We start from the raw sequence: 23356 nt of genomic DNA, 5'->3' as shown, positions 1-23356 counted from the left end.
AGCTTTTATCCCACTTTATTCTACCATTACACAACCCATGGGCCTCCTTTTTTCTATTACCAATCAATTATTGATTGCCAAGCTGCAAAGAGACAACAGAACCTGCCAAGTTTTTATTTCCACTTCTCAGGTTCCTTCCTACTAAGCACATCTCAATTGTCTCCGTTCTTCTCTTCAAGGCCCACTCTGCCCTTGCCAAACACACTTTGGTTAAAGAGCTGATCGGTCGATCATTCTGGTCTTCAGGCGTAACCAAGATCAATACTTACCTAGCTTTGGATGATTGCTTTCCAACCCTTAGCCAGATATCTTGGCATTTAACACTGAAGTAAAGCCTGCTAGATCTACACTACTAAACACTAAACTAAAACCAAAAGGCAGAAGACTGCATCTCTTCACATGAAGCATCAGTAAGAGGGTTTATTTTCCAGGAGTAAATGACAATTTCAGAGGTGTATGCCCTTTCTGTCATAAATATGAACATTCAATTTTCTTATTGATGACAATCAAATATTTTCCCTCCTTTAACAAGTTTAAAGTACATTTCACGGAACAACAAATATGAGTAGTCCTTGCATTTATATCCTCAGTTTGTATCATGAAATAGTGTTTGTTTGACTGTACAAAAAGTATATTTTCTGAGGAGAGACAAGAAAACAGTGCTCCCCTCCCTCCAGAACATCAAAGATTACAAGAACACCACACTGAGGGTCTGCCCCATGGAGCCAGTTTGATGTCAGAAAAGGAACCCAATGTGTTTGTTTAACACCGATTGCCTTTGAATAAACATGAACCTTGAGACCAGGACTGGTCTATTCAGTTTCTTGGTTAGCACACACAAATCTGAGACAGCAAAGAGAACAATAGGTCCATAATAATGTTTGCCAGGAATATAGTTCTTTCATTTTGATACACTTCTTTCTAAGTTGAACAAAAATAAGACATTTCACTTTGACAAAATTCTTATCTTATTTTCCCTAATAAAAGCAACAAGTTGCACCTTACTTTGTTAACTTTTGTTTTTGTTTCCATGAATTCTCTTGATCACATATCTCTCTAAAATGAGTGTCCTTTTTACATCCTTGCAAACTCAGGTAAACAAGTGTTGCATCAGTAACTGCCTTGTGTATTGTCTTCACTATTGTGTGCAAATATAGATGAGGGCTTTGTTTTGATATTCTGTGCAGTAAGAAAAGATATCACAAAACAAAACACTTCACAATCTTATCAGAGAGAGAGAGAGAAAGAGAGAGAGAGAGAGATGTTTACCTACATTAATGGCAATTGTCCTTCTAAAGACTATTGCTTCAGTTCTTGCTGAAAAAAAATAGGCACTGGTGGTACTGAAAAAAAGTAGAACAAGACAGAGACAGAATTACATTTTATATGATACTCTACGGTATCTTGCAAATTATCTTTGTTCCACACACCATTTTCAAGCTATGGTGAAGTTGCACTTTTATTCTGATACTAGAAATTCTACTCTTCATGTAGACCTATCTATAAAGCATCTCCATGTAAACTGTGTGTTGTGATATTCACTCATGCCTTCACTTCAACAAAGAAAACACTCATATTAGCAGAGAAAGCTCAGTCTTTCCACTGTCCCTAGCCTTCTCTGTATTTATAGCAATACTTATCACTTGCTGTGCCTCCTCACTCTTGTTTGTTTTCTGCTCTCGTCTCATCTTGATGTGTTTGGAGTCACCATCTTGCATCAAGCAGACAATCACAGCCACTTCAGTCAAGTCTCTTTTTTCACAAGTGTCTGTCACTGTCACCCATGGGCCAGTCACAGCTTTTGTCACACCAGGGATGTGGGAGACAATCTCTCACCTCCCTAGTTACACAGACCAGCCCTCTGCATTGCTCTTAGCTTGTACTCTTACTGCTTCACATTTTCTCATAGTAAGTAGGCCTAATGTGTACAACTCACTCAATTCACGCTTCTCCTCACTCGTCACCATCTGACTTGTCCTATGTGTTTAAATGGCAGAAGGAAGAAAGCCTCTTGACAAGTAGGCCTACAGGTACCTAGAATTTCCCTATTCCCAGACTTGTTTGGGTTGTTTATAAATCAATCTAATGAAATGAAACAAACAGAATGAAAAACAAAAATACAGGCCTATATTCTGGTCTACGTACCTGGATACTAAACAGCTTATCACATTCAGAATCCCTGTGACATCATTCATGGTTAATTCTAAGATGATGTTTGCAGCTCAATAATCTTTGAGAGTTCTCTTAAATAATCATTTACTTAGGTGTAATTATGTGTCAAGTACAGGTCTGGGAATGATGTATAGTGTATGAAGAACTGGAGCTAGAGTGCTGGACCATTCTTCACTGCAGAGACTGACATCAGAATCAGAAAAGAGATTCCAGCTGGTTTAGGTCACAACCACAGACCCTATGACTGAGTCTGAGGTCAGTCTATGGCTTGAGGTGATGAAGATATGGGGGGGGGGGGGGGGGGGGAGAGGGGAGGGGGGGAGCGGGGGGGGGGGGGGGAGGGGAGGGGCCAGAGAGGAGCCTGAAATAATGAGAAGAAGAAAAACAAGAGGTGACCTCAAACACCAGCAGGGTCTTAGCCCACAAACAAACAGCTCTACTCAGCAGGTAACAAACCCTGTGTAACAGGTGCCACAGAGAACAGAGTGACTGGTGCTGCTTCACTTCCACTATTATAGGGGCATTTATACTGCCACTAAAAAACAAGAGTTTTTGGCACATACCAGTTTTTCTGTCAGATGTTGCTAGACAAAAACTCATATGTGAGGAAAATATAGGAACTGGAAAGAAAAAAAAACATTTTCTAAAAGTGGAGTCCCTTGAAACCCTGTACCTTTATTCTGTTTTGACAGTGTAAATGCTAATCTCCCAAGCTTGCCAATTTTACTTGTGGCTTTTGTTCAGATAGGAATCCTGCCCAACTGCACACACTTACAGCAGCAAATTGACATGCACTATTTTATCTACAAATCAGAGCATTCCAGTTTTCTCCCACATGTGCCAAAACTCTGTAAAGTTTCTGGTTTTTCTCGCAAAATATGTAGGCCCTAATTGGTAAAACTGAAAAACAGTAGGCCCTATATTTCTGAAATACAAATGCCCTTTATATGAGTGAAAACCATGGTAAAGCGGGTGCATTGGAATCTACAACAGAATGCAAGAGAATTAGGCCTAATCTATTTCATGAACACATTTCACTTTCAGGGAAGAAATACTGTTCATGGAACTGCTGCTATGATAATCTTTGATACACAGTTGAGACAGTGTATTCATCCTATCAAAAAAGTACATTTGCAGCTATTTTGCTATTGAAGTACATATATATGCTTCTTGCAGCATTTTGCCATTTTGCAGGATGAATTTATTTCCCAGCTTGTTCCTTTCATTAATAATACACTAACAATAAAGTATATTATCTCATAATATATTTTCAGAAACACAAAATCTTATGTAGCTCATAAGAATAGGTTGCTTTAATACTTCCATGATTTGGCATGTTGGTACAAAACACGAGGCCAGACTGTTTGGCATTTAAATATAGAGGGACACTGAATAAAGTGCATTTGAACAGAAAAAGGTTCAAAAGTAGTTAGCTGTAGTCCTTCCATTCAAATGGCTCAACAATAAGGTTCATTTGAGTTGTTTGGGATTCCTATTTGTGGTGCTGCTGAGCCCTTTGGGAATGAGGACAGAGGAATTGTTAGGTCCAGTAATGGGTCTATCTATGCCTAGAAAGGCAGCACAATGAGTCCTCGGAGGCTATTTCCCTACATTAGGAGATATCATTATCTAAGCTAGAAGGAAATGGACCTCAGTATTGAGACAGATAGCTTTGCAAGTGCAGGGCTGCTATTCCTATTACAAAGTATCATTTAATTTAAGTGACACACTTCAAAATTTCACTAATTCAGTAAGGATGGCTCCCAGCAAGCCATTCCTGTCAACTTAGACTTACGTTACAATCCTTTACTGGGATAAAAAACAAACAAACAAACAAACAAACAAAAAAAACATGTATAACAGCACCCATGTAGACAGTTCCTCTAGTCAGATTTTATGCTGAGAAGTTGCATACATTGTTTAAAAAAATGAAGCTTCTCCTGCAAGAAAGTTGCTTGATAAATCAGATTCTAGCACATAAACATTTATGTTTTACTGTATGTATGATCTGTCCAGACATTCACCTGATAAAGTCACGTGTGATAGAGCCCTAAGAGAGTAATTAAGAAAGTTATCTGGCTTCAGAAAAACACATTTTTGGTACTTATTCAAAACTAAAGGTTTGATGCCCTAATGTATCAGGCATAAGCCTATAAAAGAGTGTTTACACATGGCAGACACATTTCTTTTTGTTTCAAAGCATGTTGCAATGAAGGTTTACATTGATGCAGCATGATTCAACTACAATGGGGCAAAAACCTTAAAAAGAAAACTTAAAAGTTCAAAATACTATAAAATGAAAATTAAATAATGTTAATAGACCTAGCTATCTAACTCTCATGAAGATTGCTTGCATAACAGTACATTACATGCTGTCCATTAAGAGTCAAAGTGACAAGAATTGTGGTAAAAAAGCAGCATAAACCAAATCCAATTGTTGTCTATAGACATAATACGCTATTGAAATCCTTACCAATCAATTTATAGACAATTAAAAAGTAGATTGAAATACTTTCCTTTTCATGCTGCTTGTGTATAGCGGATCATAAGATTACAAAAGGGATGCTGATTACATATTAAAAAAAAGTCCCTGTATCCTAAGGGGGAAAGCCAGACCTAGGAATACACATCAAAATCTTCAAATTTAAACAATAAAATCTAAACTACTGACCCTAAGTCCAAAATGCACTTTGTAGATGTTTGAGACTATCTGCAGCTATCCATGAATTGATGATTTCCTCTTTCACACTACTCCACTCTCGACTCATTTCCTCCTCATTTTCCTCCTACATAGTACCAGGTGTGTGTGTGCGTGAGGGCAAGGCAGGTGTACTATTTACCCTGCCAGGAGTCTAGAGACAGGTGCATGTTTGCTTTGCTGCTGGATCTCATTTTTTCTGCAAACTCATCTAAAATCTCCTCTCCTTACACAGGTATTCTTTTACAGACTGCAGTGCAAATTTAGTAATTTTAGTCCTGCGCTGCTGCTGAATTTTATATAAGAGGGGGCTCATTGACATTTCTTATTAGCTGATTATAATTTAGGTATTGGCCATTGGCCTTATCAATGGCTACGCAGTCACCTCTGTAAATGACAGACTCCAAGGCACATGTACCACTTTGTGCTTTCTCTCTGCATACCAGATAAATACTGTTGGCTAATATACCTACAATGTTCTTTATACCTCTCAGGTAAATTTCTTCACATACGTTGTATGTCTTCCTTCTTGTGCATCTGGACTAATACCAAGTCATTTCAGTGTCTACAATCAATCTTCTTTATAGTCCTACATTTAACTGGACAGTGAAGTTAAACAAAACTCACTTGAGAAGCCATCTTTGGAGATGAGTTTTGGTTCTGCATCTTTCCAGACACCATCCACCTGTGTAAGGGTAGCTAGATGAATGATGAAGATGAGTGAAGATGAAGAAATCCAGCTCCTTAGCTCCATCCTGATGATCATCCTGACCCACAGCTTCGAACTCAGTAGAAAAGTGGATAAAGTCTGTCAGCTTCAGATGTCTACAAAAAGACCAGACAAAATAAACAGACATACATTTACAAAACATACACAAAAGGAACATATACTGACCATTCTTGGTTTTTTTTTCTACTTCTACGCAAAAAGAACTTTAGTCGACAATTTATTTCTATCGAAGGCTTACCGGGAATACTAGCAACCACAAAAATATGCATTGGTTGAGTGTCTATCACAGTGTGTTGAAACAGCTGAGTTTGATATGACCTAACCTCTAACTGGCCAGCCCAGAAAGAGGCTTGACAGTAGGCCCATTTACACTTGCTTGGAAAAATCGCGATTTTCTAAAATTGCGACATTTGGGTGCAAGTTGCTAAGCAACTACACCCAAACGCCCTCGAAACATCGCCAGAAAAATCGCCAGCCGGAGTGCAATTTTTTGAAACATCGCGAAGTTTGAGGCGAAGTTAGCGAGTGTAAACCCAAGCTGCAGAAATATCGCGTTTTTCATCACATGATTTTCGGTGTCAGATTGCACCGCGAGTTTACGCGCGCTCCCGATCCCTCTTTGGAACGTGTACGTGTAGAGAGTACGTCGGTCATTGGCCAGAGTACCAGTACATGGTGCAGTGTACAGGTCAAAACGGCCGATCCTCGATCAGCTCGTGGTCTCTCACCTCCCTCTCCCTGATGAAACAAGTACGTGAAGACTACTACCAGTAGCAAACCTGAAGTTCTCCAACCACGAATCATCACCCCATGACGACTTGACAAAATAATGTTCTCCCAGAAATACGTTGATCGTGGGAGTGCCCATACTGCTCTCGATATACGTTGTTTGTGGAATACAGGAATACGTAAACAAGTGTGAGTTCTTGCTGTCGCCTAATAAAATACCAGTCCTAACTTCCAAGTCCTACTTCTCACTTTCGTCATATCGGTGGAATTTAACGATCCTCCTGAATGCTGCTGTCATCAAATTTGCCATACTTAGATGAAGTACACTACACATCTACTACGTATGTGATCTAATATACATGTAGCAAGCTATAGTTTTACTGTAAGTAAACAGTCTCGAGAAACACAAATTTATGTGTGCATTGTACTGATAAAAAGCCCTGGCTCAACGTTCCAACCAGCTAGCTGTGATCAAAATATACTGCTCAGCAGTGAAAACGAACAGAATAGCGCGCGCTTCCACTCAGCTACCGTGTTATGTTGAAAAGAGGTAAAGTACGCATGCGCACTACCGACCAAAAAATTGTGATGTTTCGTGAAGCTCAAACTTCGCATGCTTTTGCGCAAGTGTAAACGGTGGGACCAAAATATCGCGATTTTAAAAATCGTGATGTTAGTAAGTGTAAATGCGGCTAGTATCAGCAGGCTGGGGTAGGGGATAGCAGGCTGGGGTAGGGGATAGCAGGCTGGGGTAGGGGATAGCAGCCAGTATGATTCAAACTGACACTTTTGTCACAGCTATAATGATAGCAGCATTCACACAAATGAGTTGTCACATTTTGTATCACCATGTAAATATCAACTTTGCTTGCCATTGTTTTTACAATGATATTACATTCGTATCACAATGGTTAACAAATTCTTTATTTACAAACAGTTTTTTTTTCATGAGACTGGAAAAAAAAAATCAATCTCAAAAAATGTTATGTCATGGGTGTGTGTGAACAGGCCTGACATTATAGGCGTGTCTTCATCAGCCCGAAGTTCAAACTAGCGGGACATTTTGCGGTCTTAGAAAATAGCCCGATACAGCGAATGTGCGTCTTCATCAGCTCGAACAGCCTGCTTCGGGAAATTAGTCCGAAAATTGACGCATGCGCACTTTGCAATATTACTCTGTCTGGCTCGCGGTTCGAAAGTGGATTTCCCCGCTCAAAATCTCCCATATCACCGTATGTACGATTCTACAACCAGGGAGGTGAGCAGTACAGCAAATTCTCTCCAAAGGGATATTAATAACGCTGCTCTTTCTTCTGTCCAGTGAGGCATCTTATACACGTGTATGAAATTAACGAATTGAAATGTTTAAACAAATCCAAAATGCACACAATCTGCAAGAATCTTCAGCTAAGGTAGAGTGGACCAGAAGAAGAAGTTTACAAAAGAACAACCAGCATGCACGGCTCTGTTTTAATAGGGAGGTGAGAGAAATCACCTCCCTGGTTCAGATGACAACAACAGTAGGCCTATAGTACACACATGTGATCCTTGAATACACCGTGCATGTAATGTACTACACACAATCACTAGCTGCTTGTACATGCGCTTTCCATTGCCAGCTGGCTAACCAGAAGCGTGGAGGGATCGAGAAAATTTCGGGCTGATGGAGACGCACCCAAGATAGCGCGCTATTTCACGAATTAGCGCTCTAGTTGACGAACTAGACCAAGATTTTGGGGGAAATTTTCCCGATCAAATAGCGCGCTATCTGCGTCTTCACTACACAGATAGCGCGCTATTTTGACATCGGACTAGTTTGGTAACCGCAAGATAGCGCGCTATTTTGAAACTTCGGGCTGATGAAGACACGCCTTATGTTCAGACAGAACACTGGACTATTACAAGCTGAGAATGTGTTGGCTTCCCTAGTTTGGCTGAACTAGGTCTGATGCAACACAAATAAACTCCATTATCTCACTACTTTTTACACTTGGTGTAGGCCTAATTAGCATTTATTAACAAATACATTCAAGAACTCTGCAGACTTCAAACAGTGCTCTTTCAGACACCAAATCTCAGACTGTTTATGTGCTGAAGTGATTTTCATCAGCTCAATATGAGCATTCCAACTCATGACCAACATTGCAAGCTATCATTTGGCTCAGTTTATCTTTGTTTTTACCCTTATTAAAACAGAGTGCTTTTCAATGTCTTTTAGTGTAGAAATGGGTGCCAAGCTTCACAGACAATGAGTTTACCAATCAATTAGACAGACTAGTCAACTTACATCTATCAGTTATCTTGTCTCACTACTTCATCCACAGGATTTTTTTTTTCCAGTGAGTACCGGTATGGCAGGAGTTTGGCATGTCATGCAATTGAGGTTTACTGCACAAATCAGACATCAAGATACAGAATGAGCAAGTTTTCAATGTTTTAGGACTTGATGTCACTTTGTTCACAGAGCAATTTTTGTCACCTGCCTATCAATTGAGAGTAATTAGTATCATAAGACAGAATTATTTGTAAAATATCCTAATGAGTGGATATACATGTTGTTGTACAAATGTGTTTAATACAAACATGCTGGCTCTGTATTATCTCCTCAGTGTCAAGTAAAGTAAAGAGATGATATGTTCAATTTCTAGTTTTGCAGTTTGTAAAGACTGAATTTTCTTGGTCAAAAGAGAAAACTACCCTAATTGATTGATGGACTTTTTTTTTAATCTGGTATATTTAAGCCATTATGACACAGTATCTGTGCTATGGATAAATAAATAAATGAATATATATATATATATATATATATATATATATATATATATATCTGCAAGAAGATTATAGAGAAAATAAATGTACTAAAGCTCTCATGTATATTCAGGGTTTACGTATAGGCCCTACATCTTAACACTTAATACAGGAACCATGTCATTCTCATGAGAGCATTCTGGTGCATGAATTACTATGCATATCATAATTTGGTTAGATTGGAAAATCTATCACCATAGTACATTGACATAAAGAGCAGGTGACTCCCAAGATAATACAAGATTTAACTAGTGGCACATGTCCAAATGCACCTGATGCTACAGGTTGCAACAGCCAATTAATTAATTAATTGCTAGGTTTGCCAGACACTAATTACACCAAGCCCTGGATATGACGTTAATTAAAATGACATCCCTTCTGAAGACAGATAGTGATAACAAAGGGTTGTGTCAGAAGGGAAGAGAGAGAGGGAGAGGGGGAGGGGTGGGAAGGGAGAAAGAAAGGGAGAGTTTGAGTATACATCAATGCAGCCCTTGAGGCATGTAATAAGCTGCTGCTACCAATCAATAGTTCGTTCTTCTTCAGTTTAGTTGTCAATCTCCCTCGCCGTCTGGTCACTTTGCAGTGATTAGTCCTTTGTTAGTAACTCATTTGAATGTGAAGAGTTTGGGGTTTAATGGGGCCATAAATGATTCCAGGAGCCTCAGGAGGTTGGTTGATGACTGCAAACATCCTACAAACCAGCAACACTTTAACCACACCCATCCATCTACTGCATATCTTTATATGCAGTATATTTTGCACTGTTTTTATTTTCATGAAGTAAAAAACTAATAAAGACACATCCACAGTGGTGTAGCAGTATTCAATCATTTTTGTTTTGAAAGCACTTCTTTCAGCAATTAATATTACTGTGACATTGCTAGAGGAATTCTACTCCTGAGATGTGTACTATATGTCACAAATTTCACTTAAATTTCTGTAAGTCAAATACTTCATAACTTTACGGACATCATGTCACCACAGCTCCACCCTAGCATTTTTTTTCTATATCATATTGAAAATATGTTTTTATCACTTATACTCCCTACTAATTTAATGATACAATGCAGCAACATAATAGTCATAGTGACAAGGCCTCAAGAAAATACACTTCTAATATGTTATCAATTAACTGACAAACTTTGAAATTTTAGTTTTAAGTAAGAGAAGTGACAAAGAGTCTTCTACTCAATCAATAAGACATTGCCCATGTGACATGGCAATGTCTTTTTCTTTTTAAATAAAGCTATGAGGATAGCACTGGCTATACACTGATCAAAATCCACCCAAAAGTAGATCAACTACAACATAGGACTATAGGAGATTACATAGCCTGCAAAAAATGAAACATACTCAAGTTCTTCAACACACAATTCAACTGTTAATAAACATGTCAGGACTCCTACCCTCCACAGTCTCCTCCAAATTGTCCAATCAAGTGATATTTTTGTAAAGACGATTGCCATGAAAACAATCTGGCAGAGAAGAGCAATTTTCCCTCACCTACAAGCACCCTCTCCTTCCTCTGTGAGAAATCATATTTTCTCAGAAGTATTGACGGCCTCTCACTCTCTCTGTCGTCTCTTGTTGTGGGAATGCTACGAACATTATGTACAGACATCACTATTAACCTCCACAGAAATTTAGGTCCCTCTTTGATGCATATTCTGTATTCTATTGAAACAAGGTAACTAAGTGCAATTTTCATTTTTGTGTAGTTAACTGATGTATAACTAAGCTATTCTTTTAAACTAAAGTAGTTAATCAGCGTTAAAAGCATCATTCCTTCCCACACCCAAATTAAAAAGACCTATATAGGGCCTACATTTATCCCATCTTGATGCTGACAAAATGTGTTTCCAACAATTCTGTGAGATATCATTGAACCATCACAGAAATATACATATTATCAACAAGAATAAGAGAGAGAGAGAGAGAGAGAGAGAGAGAGATACATTGTAGCTAGATAGTGATAGATGGAGAGAGAGGGGAGAGAAAGGGAAAGAAGACTTGAAACTTGACTCCCATGAGCACACACACACACACACACACACACACACACACACACTCACTGAGATAGGAGTTGGGCCCCCACAGTGCTTGTCTGATTGGATGGCAAGCTAATCGCTGGTATGAAATATGACTGATATGAGATGGGCTGGCTGGGAGGCAGTTATTTGTTCTAGACCTGTCACTGGTATTATATCATGGTCATAGCTCAACTTCAAGGCTATCAAATGATCATTGAAGGAATTCTGCATGAAATATGTAACATAGCCTTCCAGCCAGTTTTTCTCATCATGGTACAACACTCTAATCACCATTCCCTTTGAGGAAATCATGCCTCATAATGAGTAATGCCAAAACATAGAAGTACACAAATATTTCATTTTCTTTAAAATGATTCTAGAAATGAGACTGGTGAGAGACAGTTGGTACAAATGTCATGTACAATATGCAACTCCACAACTCATCTTTCTACAAAAACTTCACTATGATGTCATTACAGTATGTTTCCCCAGGCCTATGGACACCATCTGAGACATTTTTTTCTTCTTCGTGAAATCAAGTATAATACTATTTGCGTGAGTTCAAGTAATGAAATCAGAATGAAGCACAGTAAAGACATGTTTCATGTGGCTCTCTCAACACCCAGTACCACACACCCAGATACTAGTCAAAGTCACTCTCATGGTTTGTGTGAAGTCATTACCAAAACCAATGACTTTCAAAAAGCAACCAATGAATGGGGGACTGATAGTTTGCACTGTGCAGGCAGGCTTCAAAGGAGATGAAAAGAGTCATAAGATCAGTGCCTAGTAATTGCCACTTGCCAGCTTATGATGTGGAGGGCAGTGCTACGTAAGGCCTCCTTATCCACACGGAGAAGGTAAAATGAATGAATATTGGCACACTGTCCCCTGTGCATCATCTCCCTCATCCTGTATTGATGCAATTTCTGGAGGACATCAGGAGCAAGGGGCTCACTCCCATCCGTAGGCAGCTAGCTAGCTAGCTCGCTCATATTTGTAGACCTCTCCTCCAAGCGTCAGACCGCATGATTAGATCCACAGCTGAGCAAGGATGAGAGGCTTGCTATCTCCCTTTCTCTCTGCACAGACTTAAAGGGACAAATCTAGAGACACTACTTGTACATCCATGAATCATTATCTGCCAACACCTGTTCTTATTCATTAGCATAAAACTTATTTGGTTAATACAAATATAAAACTGCATCACCTGAAATGTTCAACATCTACACCTTACATGTAGGCCTACGTGCAAAGTAAAGACTGTATTCCACTGTTTAGCACTGCTTGGCCTGTAAGTTGTGAAAAGCATGCCTATTTTGTGCTTATTTTAGTCCACAGACTAAATTGAAGTAGTTTTGATTTTTTAACTATAGGGCCTAGAGCCTATACCTTTGTGAATTTTGGCCAATGGGTTTACATTCGCAGAGTATAACCATATTGGATTTACAACAAATATGAACAAGCACCTAATGTCATCTTCCTGTATCAGGCCAGTAACTAGGATTTTTATGGGAGGGTTCAGAATTAGAAAAAAAGTAGACCACTTCCGGGTTTAATCAGCTGACAAGCAAAAGGAAAAAAAGAAGAAAAAAAGGCTTCTCCGTGCAGGGGGGCAGTGTTCTGCGACTCATTTCTTTTTTTTTTTACACATGTTTGGTGTACGCAATCTCGAATGTGCATAACCATAATCCATGGACTACATTTTAACTGCCTTTATGAATTCAGGCTAATTAGTTTTACTATGTACACCCCTAACTGGCTTCAAACAAGCTTCATACAAGCTTCCTCACACTATGGATCATCATAATCGCTCATGTTTGCTTCATTTCAAACTTACATGATGAACTCATGTAAGGCTAACTCAGCAATTCTTCAACACTGTAACTTTAGAATTACTTGGTTTCTCTATTCTATGAATCAACATTGTGCTCATACTAGGTTCCCTATGAAGATTCACTCTAAATAATACTAGTAGATACATGGGGTAAATATTGCCACTAAATAAAAAATGCATAAAATAAAGAATAATAAAATAATGACTAATAACATCACAAATACCTCCCATGACAAACTAAAACTTTGAATTCATACCTTGATTGTTCTCAATAATGTCGTCCTACATATCACAGACAAAGAAAAAATCTGAAAAGAAGCAGAGTGAAAGGTGCATTTCCAAATTTTGAAAGGCTATATTACAGTTGAACCTCTCGTATCCGGACAAGTCGGGACCGGGGCTCATCCGGATAAGGGATTTGGCCGGATATGGGAGACTCAATGCTTTATACATGTACATATACATACACATGTACTGATGTAGCCCATTGTAGTACCACATGTAGTAATGTGTATACTGCAACCTTTTCATTGTTACTTTTGGGGATGTTTGGGGATGTTAAAATGTCTGAAGGTAAGCAATATGGAAGGTAATTTGATGTAATGTATGTTAATCATGTTGGAAGTAATATGTAATTCATGTGTGTTTGTGTAGGAGTTCTCAAGGAGTTGGGAATCCCCCTTTCCTCCCGTAATTATTTAGAAAAAAAAAATCACGGCGAGATTGCGTCCGTATAATAGAGAGATCCGGAAAAAGGGAGGCCGGATAATAGAGGTTCAACTGTAGTACTTTACTAGCGGAGCTCTGTTGAGTTGGAAAAAGCACAATATTCTCTGGCTGCAGTATTATGTTTGATAATGGAGTCATGTTGGACGGTTACAAGACAAAACAAAACACTTCGGGGAAGACATTTTCTACTATGATACACAAAGTTGTACAAATCTCAGTTGCGGTTATATGGCCTTAATATCTTCTACAGCTTTACATGATTCTGAAAAGCAGCTTAACTAGCCATCTACACTGTAGCTCTGCTAACCCTAACATACAAACTAGTCAATCCCAACACAATAGGAACCTCTTCTGGGTGTCAGTAGGAAAGAGGTACACACTGAAGGAGCTTACAAAAGCAGGATTTTTTTGAAGAGAAATACTAGAACAAGTCTGCACTTTAAGAACGATTACACAAACCACTTCATTAGAAGGTTCTTGGCATTTGAAGAACTACCTGTATGCGCAAGAAGAATTGGTAAAGCAGGATGAATTGAAAAAAGAGAACTAAAAGAGGAAGAAAAAGAACAATCTGCACAAATGTAAATTTCAATTTCATCTACTCTGTATGCCGAATATTTTGCAAGGCTTTTATTTTCGCCAATTTACAAGTTGAGTGCTTTTCATGAATTTAAAAACATGCAAAAATATTCTCTGATCCCGACATAAATGTGACATGCATGCATGCATTTCTCCCTTCAGTACTGAACTCCACAAATGCAAATTTGACCACTCATGAAATTGTCAGGAAGTTCCAATTCGTGAAAAATCAAACTCCCTAAATATACAGCGTATGCAGTAGGCCCTACTTGTTTCACTCAATATCTCATACAGAAATGTGATGTACAGTTGTAAGCACTCTCCTGTAACCCCCCCCCCCTTCCAAAAAAAAAAAAGGACATATAAAAGTCATGTTTCCCATAGGAAGCATTCTTTCACTTCACTTCAGAAGGGATGCATTTTAAACGTGTTAACAAGTCATACATAGGATAATGATGTCATTAATTAATTCTGGTGTCACTCTAAATTTCTTCAGACAAAGTTTCCTAGAAATCATACCTGTTGCAGTGAAGCACATTCTGGAACAATGACTTGTTGGCTCATACATCTCGATGAGGAAGAGTTCATGCAGAACTCAAGTGTATGTGAGAAATGATATCTAAAGTTCAGTCCACACAGTGTTGATAACATTGCCCTTAAACTGACTATGAAGAAAGAGCAGGCTTTGCTTTGTCATGGGATTGTGATCTCAAGTCAGAGCACCTTGCCCACACTCCTTCTATACACACAGATAATACTGAAATGAATCAGGTAAGAAGTTCTTGGAGGGAGGAAGTTTCAGAAAAGATTACCTCCACAATGGCCTATTGTGTCTAGCTGTTTACAAGGAAGGAGATTCTCCAGTTCAATGGGTGCCGTAGAGAGGAAGGGGGCTGAGGGTATTACTCAGTAGATAGAGGAGGGAGCCATTAACTACTTCTTTTATGGTCACTGGTTATTATCACTTTAAGCTCTTTCTGAGCCCATGGATAGAACCTTCCTATGCCTTAGCTATGGTTTTACAAACTCTTAGCCACTGACAAAGGAGAATCCTCTACGCACTCATTACAGATTGAATCTGGAGAGATTTTTGGTTTCAGCTAGATTTTCTTCTTACTTATCTTAGTTCAATTCCCTTGCTAATAATACTGGCTGGCATATAGTAAACAAGTGGAAAAAAAATAACATTACTTAATCAGTCACTTTCAGCTTTATTTTGATTTATTGTGAGCAAAATTTTGATATTTTACATTCATTGCTCGCCTCACAACACACACACACAATTCTTCTCTTTTGCTGAGAAACTACAATGTAGGAAGACAAATTTCCTCGAAAGCTTAAGTCAGCTAGAAAATTGCAAATTGCTCTGATACATCATTTCTGAGTCGAGAAGCATTACACCATGACTGAACAGAAAATGTGATAATGCAACCATGCTTAACCCACTGAGGACGAGTCCTGAGTATACTCGAGCAAGCGTCTATAGGATATGCGTGTTGGAGAAAATCAAACCGCCCTCAACGGGTTAAATGAAACTGAGGGCTGCTGAACAGGGAATAGCATTTGTAACTCTGTGGTCAGCATGGCAAATGACAAAAAACTGTTGCCAATTCAACACACACACAGGCCTACACAACACACACACAGGCCTACACAAAAATACAAACATTTGGTTGTTTGACTGCATCATTATGATAGAAATATTTGCCACTACTGTAACATTTCCAACACAATATTGATAATGCCTGAAATGTATAGGGGGAGGCATCCGCTTAATATCCTAAACTAAGTAACTCTACAAAAATTACTGAAAAGCAGTGAAGTTGTAGCACACACAATCTAACTTATGGAGAACCTGTCACGTGTTGTATTACTCACTATGACTTGTTAATATTATTAACATGTCAGTGTAATTGAATGACAAAACAGCTTTTCTCATTTTCTCACAGATAGATTGTATGGCATGTACAAAAAAACTCTTGTGTTAATTCTCAAAAAGTTTCATTGCATTTCTACGAATGACAAATCCTTATCCCCTTGGACAGATCTTTAATCCTTAAAGCTCCTTGTACTTTCTTCATTGTTACAAAACGTAGTCATTCACCCATTCTGTGGTGTATCTTATCCTGCAATTTTGTTCAATCCATTTGTTAAAACCACAAACAACTAGGCCTATACCTTCTTGACAAGCTTGATTTGATGGTTTAATTATGTAAATCTCTTATAGGCAAGTTGTGTAAATTTCCCACCTTCAATCATTCATCCCCAATCGCTCAGATGACAAAGCTGTTCCTCACAAGTTCTCTGCCACTATATTTTCCTGTTTTAGATGTCAGTCTTCTACATGTTACATGCCTACTGTGATACTCTTGTTAATAGATTGACTTGTTACTTGTTAGTCAAGATATGGTGTTGAGAAGAAGCCGTCAGTTCAGAAGAGAATAACCATGTTACTATTTCTCAGCTATAAACCAAGCCAAACTACCCTGGGCCCCAGCCAGGACGCGGGTAACAAACAACCCGGCACACTTTGTACTCCTCTCGCGTGCACACATAAAGTGCACCTATTGGGAAAGAGCATACAGCATGAAGCAGACTCTATCTTGGCACAATTACTTGATATGATTCATTGGTCCATGGATTTAAGAGGCAAAGAATATAACCCACATTGATTGTATTCAGCATGCAACCAACATCACAATAGGACAGCAATTGAAAGCAGGAACATTGTTGTAGAACACTCCGACTTGGCACAAAGCTCATCAAACAATCACTACCTGGATCACTGAACTGCTAAAATTGCAGAATAAGTTAGAATTTGCCATTTTGGAGCAAAAAACAGACAATTTGGTGAAACCACAAAGCAGAACCCAGACAAGTTGGCCAAGTGTGTGATTAAAAACAAAGTCTGACTCGCAATCTTTGGCAGCAATGGGGGAAAAAAGAAAGAAAAAATGACAAAAAAAGAAAGAAAAAAAGATAAAGCAGTGTGCCAAACTAATATTTTTTGTCTATGATCCCCTACAATCCAGGGTCCCACATTGAAATATCCTGTACTCCTTCTCAAGAATGACTATCCCACCGACCCCCCCCCCCCCCTCAAAAAGAAGAAGAAGAAAAAATCTCATTTTCTTTCAAACTAGACAGAGAGAGAAAGAGGGAAGGAAAAAAAAAGTTATGGTTCTTCCAATCAGGGGCTTGTGGTTTGCATTTGACCTCAACCTGAACCAGACATCAATCAGACCAGTCTCTCAGATGGCCAGGGAATGATCAGGGGTCATGACCTCAGCCTAGAGGGTCATATGTCAGCTGGTGCTTCAAGTCCCATGATGCAGGGGGGCTACCAAAACATACTGGGGCATTTCATGGTATGGGAATAGCTGGATCACTTACTAGTAGGCCTATCTGGCTCCTGAAATGCCTCAACTGTTGTCTACCATAATACAAATTTGTGAGTTACTAGCCTTCTCTACACATGTACGTTTTGTTGCCCAAGATTGAGTAGGCCTATAGTAAAACTGCTTCAAAGTCTGACAAACTGATGGGGTGATGAAGCTAGATTCAGAATATTTTGTTTGACACGCTTAAAACTAAAATCTTTGGACGTTACTCAGTCGGACTTCTCCTTCCCCCTTTTAAAAAAGTTCATAGTCTATAGGGAGAGTTATTTATATTACCAAAATACATTCACACAAAATACTGTACACCAATTTGATTTTTTTTTTTCAAATCAATCCCATGTCATCATCCTCTATAAGCTACTGAAGATGTGCCTTTAGGTCTCACTTTGAACAAGCTGTGTGAAAGTCATTGGTCCTGCCTATGTTGGGCCACTCTATGAAGCAAGAAGGTCAGTTGAATCAGGGAGGTGAATGGGGAGAAAGCTCCCCCTCGTTGATTGGTCCTCCACTACTTACCAGCAGGAGGTTTACCAGCAGGAGGCCCACAAACAAACCCATTCTCAGCCTCACTACTGCTATGGTGGAGGGGTCACATCATACCCTCATCTCAACCCTAATGAGTGCCCCAAAGGGACCTAGAGGCCAGAAATCTCTATGGTAACCAATTCATGGTCTTCTGGCTGCACAGGGTAAAAAGAGACTTTGGGTTTGTTGTCACTAGAGCTTGGAGCTCTGCCAATTCAGCATCTTATTGCTGCTATAATCCAGGTAACCTTAAATCTTGGTTGTCTACTTCAAATGAAAACTTCTAAGGATTAGCTGTAGGGAACAGGGCTAAATGCTTCAATAGTTTCATGCATTCTGGGATGTCACAGGCACATCTGCACTGATCCAAGTTGTAGCCAATTTCCAAGTTCAAAGAAACAAAAAAAAACTGGATTCTAAGTTCCTCAAAACATTTGACTCGTTGAGAAGCAAAAAAAAAAAAAAAATGCAGAGGTATAAATGAATTGGCTAACAATAAACAGATCTTGAATTGCCTTAAATCTACTAGGAAGGAAAGATCATCTCATAGCCTATCATTATTTGTTCACTCAACACTCACTTGTTGCTTACATTTGTCTAGGCACATTACATAATTTTGATCTTCCAGCATGTCATTCAAACAAGCTACTGTAACTACATATTGGGCCTACAACATGTATGTCAACTTTCAAAGGGCCAAAGTTCAAGATGGATGAAGATATCCCATTGTGTTCTATTGTGGTAGGCCAAGGGCCTATACATGTATATTATTTTGATGTTCCTGTTAAAGTCTTTTCATTTATTATTACTTTACAGAGAATTTTCCATACTCTGTCTGTCTATGCTGCATTTAAAACAGAAAATTAACCAGCTTAACATACATCATGTAGACTTCCTTCAAATAGAGGTATGCTGTATAAAAACTGTATTGTTCCATTTGATATAAACAAAACAAATACCACATTAACCTTCACACCATATAATATGTGAAGCAATCCTAACCTCTAACACAGTCTCAAGGCAAAGCAGGGCTTCACAAACAAATAAGATATCAGTGCAAATAAAAGTCATAGCCAATAACAATAAGTCAGAAAATACATCTTGTTTACTTTGTGCAGAGAAAAGAGAGAAAGAGAAAAAAAACAAACAAATGTTTGGCATTTCCTGGACACAGTGTTTATTTGCATACATCAGTGGTAACAGAGGAGACAATGTTACCAGTGGGTTTGCTATGAGTCCATCAGTACTTCTAATAAGCAGTAGAGATGAATTTTGTTATTGAAGTAATCTAATAATGACCATCTCTCTATCTTTCTCTCTCTCTCTCTCTCTCTCTCTCTCTCTCTCTCTCTCTTCCATCCTCCCATCCAAACCAAACAAACTTAATGATCATGTCTTGGTATGAAGACATTACTTAGTCAGATAACACAGCCAGCAATTTATCAGATGTAAGTTTATTTTTCCTCATCAACCTTCTGACTTCATTTTATAAATCTGAACATTGAGAAGGGGTAGTTTGTGGAGATGGCAGCTCAGATTTGGCAACAACAAAATTATTCAGATTGATCTGCATTGGTTACCTTTCTTTTCCACTTCTAGGACTTCAAATGTTAAAAGTGATACACCTTCTCTAAACTACCAAACCTGCTACTCACTGGAAGTCATGTAGACTGTTGTTCCTCTGCTGCTAAACTCAAAGTGCAGTGGCTCTTATGAGGCCTGGGTGTGGAGAATGCATTATCATGAGTTAGACGTGCCGATACGTCACTAAAGTTAGGTCTTCGTTGCCGATGAGTAATTATGCAGAGGTAGATGCCATATACGATGGCTGTGAGTAACGAGAAAGACACTCTATGTCCTGTCACTTTCTATCTCAAACCAAAAACAGTCAGCCTTTCATTTGCACACACAAGGGAGTCTTCACATCATGTGAATAGATTGTTACTTTGTCTACACCTCTTGGTCAAAAAGCTGCTTTATTCCTAAATTCTAAGGTAGTCTGCATTTCTCATTAAAAATAAAAAAGCTCTCTAAGTTAACACGCAAGGCTTCCAGTCATTCATGATCTAAGCCCTCATTGTTTAATTTGCATGAATGGTTCCACACAAAGTTTGTTTTCTTAAATATTTCATACCTAGAGGCACAAGGAAATTCATTATGGTTTAGTGATATTCATTAGCTGGTTATTCCCCGAGTGTAAACATCATAAGTAAATCAGAAGACAGACAAGGCAGTTTGCTTGAGAAAAGGTGGTGAGGTATTTTAAAATTATTGTTCAGGGAATTCAAAACTTTGGGAAAACACATCATGGCATGTTTTTTAACTCATATTGTACTATGCCCCTCTACACATGAACACACCAATACTGATTCAGGTACAAATGTTTTAGTTCCCTCATTACCAAATGTTTGGTTTGGGTCAAGAGAAATACAGACACTGAAATATAATTGCTGAATTCCAGACAAGGTTATGTAGAGCCCTGAAATCTGCACAGAAGGAAATTGAGAGGAACCAGTTTTGTTGTGAAGAGTCAAGAATAAGATACTATTTGCTGCAAAGCCTATAGACCTCCCTCAATGTCAGTGATTCATTGCAGTCTATCATCTTCATACTTTACATCAGAGTTATCAAAGCACATTATATTTTGAGAATTACACTGAAAGTATGATGAGCTGTACAACTAGAGAGAGGGAGACTATAAAAACCATCCTGCCACAGCATAGGGGAAGAGACACTTCACAGGAGGTATCAACACAGGGCACTGGAGAAACACTCACACAGTACTGACGAGTGTTGTCTTGTGAAGAAAGAAACTATGAAGCCAGTAAAAGGATGAGGTGGTTAGGCAAGGCAAGGGGAAGTCACCTCATTGCTATCTCTCAGACATCAGTAGTCCTCTGGGGTTACCTCTGGACCTACCTCACTTGGCTTGACGGGAAATGGATGTGGAACGTTAAGAGTGCTCAGTAGGAATGAGTGTAGTATTGAATATGGTTTGCTACCAGCCAAGGTGTCTGTCTCCGATTCAGAGATTCATGATTATTTCATAAACTGCTCTGGTTAGGATGTTACAAACAAATACGCCTCAATGCATGAATAACCAACACTCCCTGTTGGTCACGTTAAATGCAAGGTATTAATACTCAAATACATGTATGAATTTTATTGAAGTTAGTTTAGCTAATGGAAAGATGGCTGTTTTGTAGAGCTCTGCCAAACAATACGTACATTTCATCTTGTTTAAAGTTAAGCACGAGTAGTGACACCATTAAAACCACTACTCTGCCAAAACTACGGCACATCAATCATATCATTATCACTGTATTATAACTCAGTTTAGTCAAGTGTTCCATCCACAAAATAATGACTCGGAATATGACAATTTCCATGGCAACATCCCATGATTATGATCTTATGACAACTATAAAAATATGTCATATGACAGAGGACATACTATCTATGTAGCTTTGACAGTGGATTGCAATACAATAAAAACATTTAACACAAGGCATTTACAATCATCATTGACAGTATCAATACAGGATCGGGCTATCAAAAGGGGAGAGGTAGATTGATATTGTAGATTGATTATGATGTCTGAGGATCAACAGAGAGATGGAAATGTAACATTACAATGAATCGGTAACGTTGTGTACCAAGTTGGAAGAAGTAAAAGAAGAACACTTATATATATACTGGTGTCGATATCAGTCATTCTGTCCACATGTTGTCAGACGTCTGTCTACATTTTAACCAATTTAAGAAGCTAACATGAAAAAAAAAACCAAAGACACATCAACACATAGTAAATAGGCTAGCCAGTAGCAGTGGGGATCAATATGAAAGGTTACAAATGCTAATTTCACTTGCATCTTTAAGATTTAAATTGCAGTATCTCTTGATGGAGAAGAAGAAAAAATCTTCTCGCTGAATTTTCCTTGTCCCAGCTTTCTCTCTATTCTTCCCTTTCTCCATATCTTAAAATGTGACTGTAATCAGCTTGTTAGTGGTGTGGTAATGAGAAGTAAAATCATTATGTAACAGAGTGATAGATAACACAACTTTCTCTAATGGATGCTAATTACTTCACACAGCTGCAATGCACACAGCCCATGCAAGAATATACATGTACATATCTCAGTTTTCAAATAATGCTACTCCTACTGGACTCTGCTCGAGTGTCAGATACTATATTACATAGTCATTTGTTGAATCTTACTTGCTTATCAATTCATGACCTACATATATTACAGAGCTAAAACAATCCAGACCAGTTTTCCATTTCAACCAGATAACACCATCTCTTCAAACCCATCTCTCGCCCCAAGCAAGCTACTTACCCTGGCCTGGGGCAGGGGGACGTGGATCCCAGTAACCTGGTACGAGCTGGGAGGGGCCAATGCGAGCTCTTACACCTATGTGCGCGTTTGTTGACATAGGGGGACTAGCGTCTGGTGGGAGCTACTACCCAACACGGCAGCCGTAAGTCTGGTAGGGCTTCATCGCCTTCTCACTATCGTGCCCAACAACAAATGATAGAAAAGTGAAACAAATCCGCCATTGGTTTCCTTACCTTCAGATGTTAGCTGACTTCAATGATCAATAGATATCCATAGTGTAATGATGCAGATGTCCACTGAAGTATCTGCAAAACCAGAAATTACAGGCAGCAATCATTGAGTATCATCTGGAACAATATTTCACCCTGTCCAGGCCCTTCGATGCATAGCAGTATCCACAGCACTTCTGTATTCCAAGCCTTACGTTCCCCTCCCCTCTCTTCCCATTGCTACCTAGCAGTTTCTTAACCATTAAGTTCTGGGCTGGTTCATTTTGATAGAGGGGTGATACATATCAAGTTGCTGAAACACTCTGAATCTACTCGTCCTTTCAGTAAGGAGTTTTCATGGACCAGCAGTTAGTCTGTAATTGTAAATAGCAAAATTTTTTATTGAAAATTTTTCATTATACTGTAGATGAGTATTGCTTCATTTCAGAAACAGAATGTTTCAGGTTTGAAATCCCCTCCTGAAAAAATGTAGCGTCTCTGCTCTACTCTCCACCCACAGGGGGCAACCGATAACTGTGTGTACCCTGAGCGTGTGTGCTCTGCGT

At 38.8% G+C, this 23356-nt stretch overlaps 1 protein-coding gene across 1 annotated transcript in view; it reads right to left on the bottom strand.

Annotated features, from left to right (window-relative positions):
• Positions 1–23003, bottom strand: part of LOC139707992 (semaphorin-1A-like) — a 63095-nt gene extending 40092 nt beyond the window's left edge. Inside the window, exons 1-2 of the mRNA XM_071619983.1 lie at positions 22815–23003; positions 5498–5695 (exon numbers count right to left, since the gene is read on the bottom strand). Of these exons, the coding sequence (XP_071476084.1) occupies positions 5498–5636 (139 nt within the window). The 5' untranslated portion in view covers positions 5637–5695; positions 22815–23003. The remainder of the gene's footprint in view (positions 1–5497; positions 5696–22814) is intronic.
• Between the last annotated feature and the right edge of the window lie 353 nt (positions 23004–23356).

The sequence above is a fragment of the Diadema antillarum genome, unplaced genomic scaffold (assembly GCF_040938485.1).
Source record: "Diadema antillarum isolate AM-2024a unplaced genomic scaffold, OU_Dant_1.0 seq00001292_RagTag, whole genome shotgun sequence".
Lineage (NCBI taxonomy): Eukaryota > Metazoa > Echinodermata > Echinoidea > Diadematoida > Diadematidae > Diadema > Diadema antillarum.
The sequence above is the reverse complement of the archived record's forward strand: the minus strand, read 5'-3'. Positions and strand labels throughout refer to the sequence as shown.